Source organism: Hyperolius riggenbachi, chromosome 9, assembly GCF_040937935.1.
Source record: "Hyperolius riggenbachi isolate aHypRig1 chromosome 9, aHypRig1.pri, whole genome shotgun sequence".
NCBI lineage: Eukaryota > Metazoa > Chordata > Amphibia > Anura > Hyperoliidae > Hyperolius > Hyperolius riggenbachi.
In genome coordinates, this window is record NC_090654.1 from 48,190,056 (window position 1) to 48,201,714 (window position 11,659).

Consider the following 11,659-nt stretch of genomic DNA (forward strand, 5'->3'; position numbering starts at 1 on the left):
GGGAACAAGCTATCAGGGCTGTGGAGTCGGTACAAAAATCCACCAACTCCGACTCCTCAGGTTGGGATTCCTCCGACTCCTCTAATTTGCATATTACAATCTTGTTGATTTAAAGTATGTAACATAAAATGCATCTCTTAACTTCCAACGCTTATGAATTTTAAAAGACTGAAGTGAGAGGGATATGGAGGCTGCCATATTTATTCCCTTTTAAACAATACCAGTTACCTGGCTATTTGGCTGATCTTCTGCCTCTAATACTTTGTCATAGACTAAAACTAGTCCTTGGTAAGAGTACTTGTAGAAGGTACAGACAGGAACAAAGACCATCTGTCAGGCCCTTGGCAATGTAACTGTGGGTACATGTAATGGTGGCCATACATGGTACAATTTTTTCATACAATCTTGCCATTTCTATGTAATATAAGGGAACTACATAAATTATCCTTTCAGTATATTCACTTAATTTACCCTTATACTACATAGAAATGGTAAGATTGTATGAAAAAATTGTACCATGTATGGCCACCATAAGAGTGATGTGCAGGTATAAGGGAATAAGGAGATTCTTCCTCTATTACACATTCTTCATGTACAATCTGAACCAGGTTTATGGGTGATAGACAACACCTCTGTATTCAATGTGCACAGCATTCTCAGTGGATTCCCTGCATCTCTGTGGGGAGTGCATATGTAGAGTATAGTACTACTGTGTAACAAAGTAAACCTGAGACAGATGAAAGTTTTATACGTACCTGGGGCTTCCTCCAGCCCCCTTCAGGCTAATCAGTCCCTTGCTCTCCTCCGGCACCTGGATCTTCTGCTATGGGCCCAGGGAATTGAGCCAGTCTGGTGTAGTGCGCATGCACACACTCCGTCACCAGGAATGTACTACACCTGTGCAGCACTATTGCGCAGGTGCAGAATGTTCCTGGCTGTAGGAGCGCCATGTGGCCGGACTGCGCTGACTGGCCTAATTATCGGGACTCATAGCAGAAGATCCAGGTGGTGGAGGTGGACAGCGAGGGACTGATTAGCCTGAAGGGGGCTGGAAGAAGCCCCAGGTATGTATAACACTTTTCTTTTCATCCTTCTCAGGTACCCTTTAATTCGTAGTCCCCAAACCAAATTTTACCAACATATCAAATGATTTGATTTCATGAGCAAAGGGAGTGCATATATTTGCATAAACCAGCATCAACGCAGAATTATTAGCATCTCATTGGCTATTAGTGAAACAGCTACACATCAGGCTTTATTCTTATAGCATACATGTTATTTAGTATATATAAGGCGGGCACAGGCTACTATAAATGGCTGAAGGCGGGCACAGGCTACTATAAATGGCTGAAGGCGGGGCACAGGCTACTATAAATGGCTGAAGGCGGGGCACAGGCTACTATAAATGGCTGAAGGCGGGGCACAGGCTACTATAAATGGCTGAAGGCGGGGCACAGGCTACTATAAATGGCTGAAGGCGGGGCACAGGCTACTATAAATGGCTGAAGGCGGGGCACAGGCTACTATAAATGGCTGAAGGCGGGGCACAGGCTACTATAAATGGCTGAAGGCGGGGCACAGGCTACTATAAATGGCTGAAGGCGGGGCACAGGCTACTATAAATGGCTGAAGGCGGGGCACAGGCTACTATAAATGGCTGAAGGCGGGCACAGGCTACTATAAATGGCTGAAGGCGGGGCACAGGCTACTATAAATGGCTGAAGGCGGGCACAGGCTACTATAAATGGCTGAAGGCGGGGCACAGGCTACTATAAATGGCTGAAGGCGGTGCACAGGCTACTATAAATGGCTGAAGGCGGTGCACAGGCTACTATAAATGGCTGAAGGCGGGGCACAGGCTACTATAAATGGCTGAAGGCGGGGCACAGGCTACTATAAATGGCTGAAGGCGGGGCACAGGCTACTATAAATGGCTGAAGGTGGTGCACAGGCTACTATAAATGGCTGAAGGCAGGGCACAGGCTAGGATAAGATTGCACCACTGAAGTCAAGGGCTCGTTTCCACCATAGCGAATCCGCATGCGGCGCCGACATGCGGATTCGCTTGGTACATTGAAGTGGCCGGGGCTGTTTCCATATGTGCGGGAGCGGTTTGGCGGCGGGCCAAATCTGCACGACGGGACCCACAGAATTCGCCTGCGTCGGGAATCCATGCGAATCGCCGCGAATGTATTTAATAGGAAAAACGCATGCGTTTTTTACATGCGTTTTTACCCGCGATTCGCGTGCGATTTCGCACCTTTTTCAATGTTGTTTTGCCCTGGCAGAGTCATGGTTAATTTCGCATGGCACCCTGCCATGCGAAATCGCGGGTAAAAACGCATGCGGAAACGCATCCGCATGCGTTTTTACAAGCGTCGGGATGCCGGCGAAATCTCGTCGCAACAGTGGAAACGGGAAGGCAGCCATACACTGGTCGTTTGCCACCAGATCGACCAGCAGATAGATCCCTCTGTGATCGAATCTGATCAAAGAGCGATCTATTGGCTGCCTACGCTGCATACAAATTTTGAATCGATTTCACTATGAAACAGATTCACAATCGGTCAGCGTTTGCGCAACGATTTCACAGCAGATTTGATCACAGTGATTGACTCTGCTGTATATCAGCAGGAAATAGTATGTGTATGGGCCCCTTTAGAAGGCAAGAGCTCTGTACAACGCTGCAGAAGATGTCAGTGCTGTATACATACTAAATACTGTAATAATAATTGTTTTCTGTGCTAGAGTTTGGTTCCGCTTTAAACTTTATTTTTTGTTTTTATCTTTTCAGGACTCTAGTTCTGGAGGATTGCCATCGGGGCAAATCTGCCATGATGAGCAGCGCCTGGAGATCATCTTTACGGACCTGGCCCGGCACAAGGATGATGCGCAGCAGCGCAGCTGGGCCCTGTATGAAGATGAGAACGTCATCCTCTGCTACCTGGAAGAACTGCTCGTTATTCTGGTGGGTAACCTGCATCTTTTCATATCCACATCAGCAGGGCAGTCGTTGGGGACGTGTTCAGCTTTGCTCCGCATCGGCCACCTGTGCACCTGGTTACTACTTCTGGATTGTGTGCTCAGTCAGGTGCATAGATCAAAGAGAGCCGCCCTCAGCAAGGCCATCCGAACACTGTGGATATGCTTGCTAGGTGATTTATTCAATCTTGAAAATGCATACAATCAGGAGTAACTGGGACTGACGCGGTTCACCCTTGTGTGCTTACTGATGGGTCTGCTGCTCCTAATCTTATGCATCTTTATCGAATACATCCACTAGCAAGCATATCCAGCGCTAGTCTACTTTAAGGCACCCAGCAGGAAACCTCATAGGGAACAGTTCTCCCATAACAGCACCCTCTTACAGCACAAAACATTTGGACTAACTGAATAGTGTGGATGTAGTTTAATACATGCCTATTGGAAACCTAACAGTTCTGGAGGGTGCTGTCCACCCAGTCTAGATTTTTCCTATGAGGTTTCCTGCTGGGTCCCCTAAACTAGACTAGTGCCCCCCTCCATATGTCAGCCACATTAATGTGGACCTACCATGTATGTTCTCAGTAAAAAGCAGCCGTAGATCCACTTTAAAGAGGAACTTTAACCCAGAATTTAACTTCATCCCAATCAGTAGCCGATAACCCCCTTCCCATGAGAAATGTTTACCATTTCTCAAATAGATCATCGGGGTAGGGGAGGGTCTGTATGTAATGGTATTGTGGTGAAACCCCTCCCACAGTGTGATGTCATGACCCTGGTCCTGACAGTTTGCTGTCTGTGAATCTCATTGCATTGTGGGAAACAACTGTTTTTTTCCAACTGGCAAACAAGCAGAATCTCCCTCTATGCATAGAACTCTGTCACGAACATTCCGGACAGATCCCCCGACAGAACTAAAGATGTCACCACCAGTCATAACATTCAGAATGAGGAAAGATTTTACAATCGCCAAACACTGACTAAATAATCTATAAATGAATATTGAAAACAACAAGCAATTTTATTCATCATGTCACTACAGTTCCTCTTTACAGCCGGACTCCAGACTCTTCTGTTTTCCGGGTCATGTGTAGGCACTCAGTGGCTGAGCTTATTTTTATCTTTGTGAAAAAATGGGCTCCATTGCTAGCTTCCCTCTTCCCTGCAGTTACCAGTGACAAAGACCTCCTGGGCTTCAGGCTGCAGTTTTCTCGGACCCGTCTCGGTCTTGTCTGTGGTTTTCCCACTGGACTCATGATAATGTTGAGTGAAACAGCAGTGGGCCATTTTTTCAGCATAGCTGCTTCAGGTAACCGGACTTCATTTTGAAAGACGAGACTTGTAGCTGCAGAAGGCACAGAAAGGTAGCATTTGGACAATCTGCTTTCCAAGCTTTCTGCAGAGTAGAGTCCAGGGTTGGCACTAAATGTGCTGGCAGGGAATACTAGTTTCTAGGGATGCTTATTCGGAGGTATTGAACATTCCAATTAGTACTCGGAAACCGGATTTCTGCAGAACTCCTACTTACCGCAGCTCGGTAATTTTAGCCCAATCACAGGACTCATAAGCGCTGGACCAATCAGAGAGTGCAGAATTTTTCCACAGAAATCGGATTGGCTCAGTAATTTTGGACCAATCACAAGACTCTGATACTACGGAGTATTCCTAAGTCTTGTGATTGGCCTAAAATTTCCGTGGTATTCTTATAACTGCTGTAAAATTCTGCTTTCTCTGCTTGCAAGTCAACTAGGTAGTATTTGTCGTATAACAGAATGCAATAAATGGCAAAATAAAGACTCCTCAGAGATCTGCAGAGTCGGTAATAGACATTAGCGGAAATCAGAAATCTGCATTTCTGACCATTCCTACTAGTGGCCTTCAAGCGGTGTTGTCTGCGGATCCAGTACAGGACAATATCCAAAGGAATAGCACCAATCCACACAGTTTATTCAGTTTATTCACCAGTATCCAGCAGTGAAGGGGTTAAACAGGCTTCAGCCATATCAAGGGCTCTCTTGCTTCGTCAGAGGCCACAAAAAGTAGCATTTTGCCCAAAACTCCAGTACAGGTATATATTTTTTTGTGGCCTCTGACGAAGCGGGAGAGCCCGCTGTTAGTCATATTTTGATCAATGCCTGACGTTAGTTTTTCAGCAGCCTCCTTGTGAGAATTTGAAGTTTGACTCTTTGGATGCAGTGCAGTATGGAGTATTGTTTAGGGCTTTAGTATTGTGCAGTTTATAATCTCTGGAGTAATAAAATATCTGCTCTTCGTTCATTCAGACAGACGCTGACCCCGAAGTGTGCAAGAAGATGTGCAAGAGGAACCAGTTTGAGTCCATCCTCTCTCTGGTGGCCTATTATCAGATGGTAAGTAGGCTTTCCCACAATTCCCGGCACTTGGTAATTAAAGTTTGGCAGGCTTTAGTGGGTGGAGGAGAACATCTGGCGGGTATCACTGTGAGCAACATTTCAGCCTCATCCCTAGAGGTCAGATTCATTTATCCATTCATATTATGTTGTCTTTATAGGTATTTGTTTCTGGTTATTTATTTGACGCCGTTCGTCCTCTTTAAAATACATTTCTTTGTTTGTTAAACTACAAAAATATGTTTGATAGTTGTTTTTCTCTATTTAACCTTTTAACCGCCGTCCCGGAGTTATCTCGCCTTAAATAACAAAGGGCAGACCTGCTGCAGCCGCCGACTATTCTGAGGCTGGTTTCACACTGGAAACCAGCGTCAGCGACGTGGTGCATCGCGGTCGACACACCAAATCGCACCGTCCAAAACAGGCCTTCAGGGAAAACCACATTATAGCGCGGTGATCCCTGTCTGGCCGCCAGCCATGCATGGAGTGACGAGCGCTTCCTGTCACTTCCTGCTTCAGGGTATGCGGAAGTGCACAGAAGTGTATTGTTAAATTCTGCACATGTTTGTTTCAAAATGTATGCGTCACCATAGACTAACATGACTTCCGGGCCGACGCAGCTCGCCGCAGAATCCATGCGGTAACGTAGTTCTGGCCCTACGTTGGGGATGTGGCGAAAACGTCACTAACGTAGCAGCGTGAAAGACTCCATAGACTTTCATTGCACGGCGGTGGGATGCTGTAAAAATACCGCACTACCTCGGTGTGAAAGGGCCCTCAGGCTGTGTCCCTAACGGTCCTTTTCCTCTGGCTTCCATTCGTTTCAAAAAGCAGATCACAGCTGTTCACTGATCGCTGGAGCTCATTCCCTCCAGTGCGCTTTGCTTTTTCCCTGCAGGCAATCGCCAGCTTGCGTGATTCTCATCGCCCTCCATTCCCAACCGCAATAGGTCCCAATTACGGCTAGTGGAAATTACAATTGTGCTTACGATTGCACTTTGCAGTGGAAAACGGCCCTAAAGGTGACTACTAATGGTCCAATCTCTAGAGAAAAATCGTTCGAGCGATCAGAAATTCTGAACATATTGGTTGTAAATAATCCCAGTTGATGGGCACAATCAATTATGAACGATTATAAAGATAGTCGTCCGATTGGATTTTGGTCAAACCAAAATTTGGATTTTCTTGATGGTTGTGATAGGAAGCAAAGATTGGTTCATTGATGGTGTAGTGAACGATTTTTCTTCCGATTAGAATCATCTGATCGCTCGAACGATTTTTCGCTAGAAATTGGATAGTTAGTGGCCACCTTAAGACTAATGCGGAGCGACTCAGGGAGCGATTGATCTATTTACCTGATCTGGACACAGGATCGTTTCTCCTCTTCCACCACTGAGTAGCGCTATACCACCGACATCCTCTTTCAGGTCCCGCTCACATGTGATCAGGACCCAGAGGAGGATGTCATTACAGCGCCACTCATTGGTGGAAGAGGAGAGGTGTTCCTGCGTACAGATCAGATAAATATATCAGTCGCTCCCTGCACTGCTCTGCACTAGGCTTAGGAAGGCTGGGGAAGGGAATATGTGGCACCTCAGTGCACAAAAACAAAGGGGCCGTGGGAGGTATTCGGGGGGGGGGGGGGTCTTGGAAAAGAGTACCTGTAGGATGTATAATATACACTGGAGGTCCGATTTAAATTGACAGCTTGAGACAATAGTATGGGTGAGCTCTGACTAGGAAGAAAATGCCTGTTGGGGTTGACACAGAAGGGGGAGGTACCACTCATTTGCTGAGATTTTAGACTGTATCAAAAATTTGCTGAGGGCTGCAGAAGTGTAGAGCCCTGTCTTCAGACATGTTCTTACTTGTCCAGATTGACAGCCAGGGATAGTTAACTTATGAAGGGTTTATGACATTTTTGCAATGCATGTACTGCGCGTTCTTACACAAGCACGTGTAGTGCACTGTATGTGTGTCATTGCTTGATGGCTGTGCATATGGAAATGTTTGGTTTAACATCTGTGTTTCCTGTGTTCTCTCTGACTGGTAGGAGCACAGAGTTCCGCTGCGTCTGCTGCTGCTGAAGTGTTTCGGGGCCATGTGCAATCTGGATGCCTCCATTATTTCGGCATTAGTTAACTCTGTCCTTCCCATGGAGCTGGCCCGGGACATGCAGACACACACCCAAGGTAACTGCCCAACGGTCCTGCACTGCTGGTATCCCTGGTGCACGGTTTCTCCTTAAAGCATATTGACCTAAATCTGTCTAAATGATAACACGGGACATCATGGCCTCCACAGTACATTATTTCTAGGCCTTCTATAATAGAACCGTCTACTCGTTTCTTCTGCATGTTGGTGAGGAGCAGATCAAACAGACCAGGGTCTCTTCTGAGCTTGTTCCTGAGCTTAGCAGCAGAGACACCACCCTGATCACAGTGTTCTCTCTCAGGTTCAAAACTGTAGATGAAGGTTTAAAGTGGATCTGAACTCTTGCACAGGACAGAAGGTAAACCTAGAGAATTGCACCCTGTATGTATTCATAGCCTGTCTAATTCCCCCCCATCTGTCTACACACCAGTTTTAACTTGATCTCTCACCTGTGTCAGCTGACTGACATGGCAGAGAAGCTCCTATGAAAGCAAAGGATATTAACAATATGTCTGCTTCCATGAAAGCAGGAAGTAGACACACTGCATTTTTTTTCAGGATTTGTATAAGCTGTAACAAAGAAATGTATTTCTTTAAAGCAGGAGGGGCAGCCATACTATGCCAGGGAAAAAATCACATATATAAGTAGATAAATACTTGATCTACTTACATAACACATGTACTGTATGTATTGTACTGTCAACGTTTTGTTTTCAGTGATATTTATATTGTAAATGGAGAGAATTCTGTTCCTGGCAGTCTTTCCCCGCAGTCTGAAACTAAATTCTGGTGTCATTTCTTCCCTTAGTTCTCCTCCAATCTGCTGTGTCATTCTGGCTTGCTTTCTAGCCACATTTGAGCACAGGATTACGTTTCAGCCAAGCCTGTCACACTGCAGTGTGCTCAGCCCAATCATAGAGGAGCAGGAATGTGAGAGGGGAGATGGCAAGCTTCTCTCGGGCTTCGACATCAGCGAGAGAATGGAGCTTGGTTTACTAAGATAATAGAATTACAGCAGAGACATTTCTGAATAGATTGGAGCGCTTGCACTGCAGAGTGAAATTTCTGGCAGCATTATAAACACAGTGCAGTGTTTTAAAGTGGTATGAAACTCAGCATTTATTCTTTGCTCTAAAAGATTTACAGCATATTATATACTACCACCATTTTTTCTTTACTAGAACAACATTCAACTAGTTAAACACAGGACTTAGGCTAGGTCCATGCTAGACACAGTTGCAGGACGGACACTGCAGCCTGGATCAGGGGAAGATTAGGGGAAGTACCACCGTACTGCAGACTGATGAAAGTGCATCAGTTTTGCATCAGTTTCCGTTCAGTTTTTCCCTGACAGAAAACATCTCCATCATTAGGAAGGAGTGGGAGGATTTTTTTGGGCCAATCATAAAGCTCAGGCTATCCGTTTTCACATCAGTTTTTTGCCTGTGGAGCTGGAGATGCGTTTTCTCATTGCTTTCACTACCCCTGCGTGTATCCGTGGTCCTGATCCGTTGCGTGAAAATGCAGCAGATCCAGACCTTCCGTTCAGGTTTTGAAAACGGGTCCCCGCAAACGCAGACTGATCCGTTTTTTACTTGGGTGAGGCTGGCTGCTATTTTGAACATTAGTATCCGGGACTCCGTTTTTCATCAGGTTTGAAAAACGCAGCCACGGATACGTTTCCGGACCTAGTGTGGACCAGGCCTTACAAGCTCCCAGCAGGGAAAACTGGACACATCTGAACTGGAGATAACATTATCTTGTGTTCACTTAATTGTATCAAGGGAGGAATGTAAACATTCTCTGGCGATTCAGACACTCCAGAACACAGACAGATACTTAGAAAGCATTTCTGGGTACATTAAAATATGAATACACCAGTTATGAATAAAACGCAATGTCAGCTTTCAGAGAAAAAAAAATGTACTTTGGGAACTTGTAATTTCTAAATGAATAATAATACTTATGCTCAAAATCAAATATGATAACTGTATGGGATATACAAAGTAGTAAGACGTTTTTATTCAAACAAACAAACAAAACAGAACATTTATATCGTGCTTTTCTCCTGTCGGACTCAAAGCGCCAGAGCTGCAGCCACTAAGGCGCGCTCTATAGGCATTAGCAGTGTTAGGGAGACTTGCCCAAGGTCTCCTACTGAATAGATGCTGTCTTACTGAACAGGCAGAGCCGAGATTTGAAACCTGGTCTCCTGTGTCAGAGGTAAAGCCCTTAACCATTACACTGTCCACTATTGAATATTATGTCAGAGTTTTATATAGTTTTAAATGGAATTTCATTTTGTGGCTGATAATCCAGCTTTAAAGGTTATTATGCTGTTGCTCATCTTTTAGAGCAGAGAGGAAGTTCTGAGTTCAGGTCTGCTTCAAACAAGGAATCTAACTTCTTGGGCTGGACACGATGGGTTTTTAATGCTACAATTCTTTTTAGCTTATAACAAGTACTGTATGTACTCTGCCTATTTACGTTTGAACTCTGTATTTACGATGTCTCCCCATCACCCCGGAGTCTTTGGAATGTGATGTTTTAGCAAAGAAGTGGTCTTATCTATTTGTCATAAATTAGCTAGCATTCCTGTGAGACCCTCCTGAAGTTGTAATTAGGCATCTAATGACATTTTATTTATATTTGCAAAAAATGTTTCTCCTCCAAATGTCCAATGTATATAATCTGTGCGTTTTAACATCTTGTTAATCTACAGGAACAAAGTCTGAAGAAGGCATAGTAGCCGAAAGCGTACTTTTTGTTTACCTCTTACTTAGCCAATAAATGGTTTCATCCTGATTCAAAACTTTCTTGCCCATCAGTATGGTAATACTGGCAGTCTACACATGACAAGACACATAACATTTATGCTGTGCATATCTCCTGGCGGACGCAAAACGAATTAGGGCTACAGCCTTTTAGGCTGCTTACACACTAAGATGTTACAGGCGCACGTTAGTGCAGCCTGTAACGCTCCCCCAACGCACAGCAATGTAACACAAGTGGGCTGTTCACACAGCCCACGTTGCGTTACATGTAACGCTGCACGTTCTGCCGAAAGTGCAGCATGCTACGGCGTTACAGCGGCTTAAGCCGCGTTAGACTGTTTGCACATGCTCAGTCATGTTGGGGAGGAGCGGAGAGCGGCCAGGCACATGGCTAATATTCACTGCACGTTGTGACGTGCAGTGTTTACTTCCTGGTGCGGCCGCTCTGTGCGGCGATTGGCCGGCGGGACCACGTGATGCCGCATGCGTCCAAGGGTGCGCATCACGGCATCACGGACGCCAGAGTGAGCTGCACAACGCGGCTCACTCTGATGTCCACATTGAAGAGCACCAGGCCTTGCGTTATGTGCACGTTATGCGACCTTAACGTAGCACCTAACGCAACGTCTTGGTGCGCAAGTAGCCTTAGGGCTCCACAGGCGACCAGGATGGTGTTACTATTGTCTTAAAAACTGCTTCCATTCATTTGAATGAAATGGTGGTAGGTCTCTTTCAAACATCGATTTTGTCGGCCAGCAAAAACGTCTCGTTTCTCGTCCATATGAACCAAACCTTAGCCACATGGATGTCATAGAGTGAGATGATTTTGTTATGTATGTATTTGTAGATGTGCCTGGGTTTTGTTTTCCTGCTGATGCTCTGTATCCTGATAGTGTTTTGCTTTGTGTAACAGCACTTCTTTAGTACATTGGCAGCTATTAGGTATGCTATACCTTTTATTACATTTTGTATCAGCTTTACTTAGTGGTCCCTGGTGTCTGCATGGGAAAAAGAAAAGTATTACGGAGTTCCAATGGGTTCCACCCCACCATCCCTATTGCCACCCTCTCCCCATCCTCACTTTCTTGCCTTCCTCTCACCTCAATCTCTTATGAGCATCAATCACGGGACCTTAGTAAGGAGGCTTTTTGGTCTCTTTCAGCCCCTTACACACTCCTAGGAGTTCTGGCTCACCATGAGCTTGCTGGGTAATTTGTAGCGGGTTGATTCCTGCCCCATAGAGCCACATTAATCCATGCCATGCACTGATGAGGATCAACCAGTCCAAAACTGTATACATGTTGGATTAGTTTGGCTCTGTAATATTAACCTCTTCCAGACCGCCTATCGCCAATAGGACCAGGACCGCCTAACATTGAA

The 11,659-nt window shown here is 45.4% G+C and overlaps 1 protein-coding gene across 1 annotated transcript in view; it reads left to right on the top strand.

Annotated features, from left to right (window-relative positions):
- Positions 1–11,659, top strand: part of NCKIPSD (NCK interacting protein with SH3 domain) — a 144,108-nt gene that overhangs the window by 112,429 nt on the left and 20,020 nt on the right. Inside the window, exons 6-8 of the mRNA XM_068252696.1 lie at positions 2,795–2,968; positions 5,265–5,351; positions 7,405–7,543. Of these exons, the coding sequence (XP_068108797.1) occupies positions 2,795–2,968; positions 5,265–5,351; positions 7,405–7,543 (400 nt within the window). The remainder of the gene's footprint in view (positions 1–2,794; positions 2,969–5,264; positions 5,352–7,404; positions 7,544–11,659) is intronic.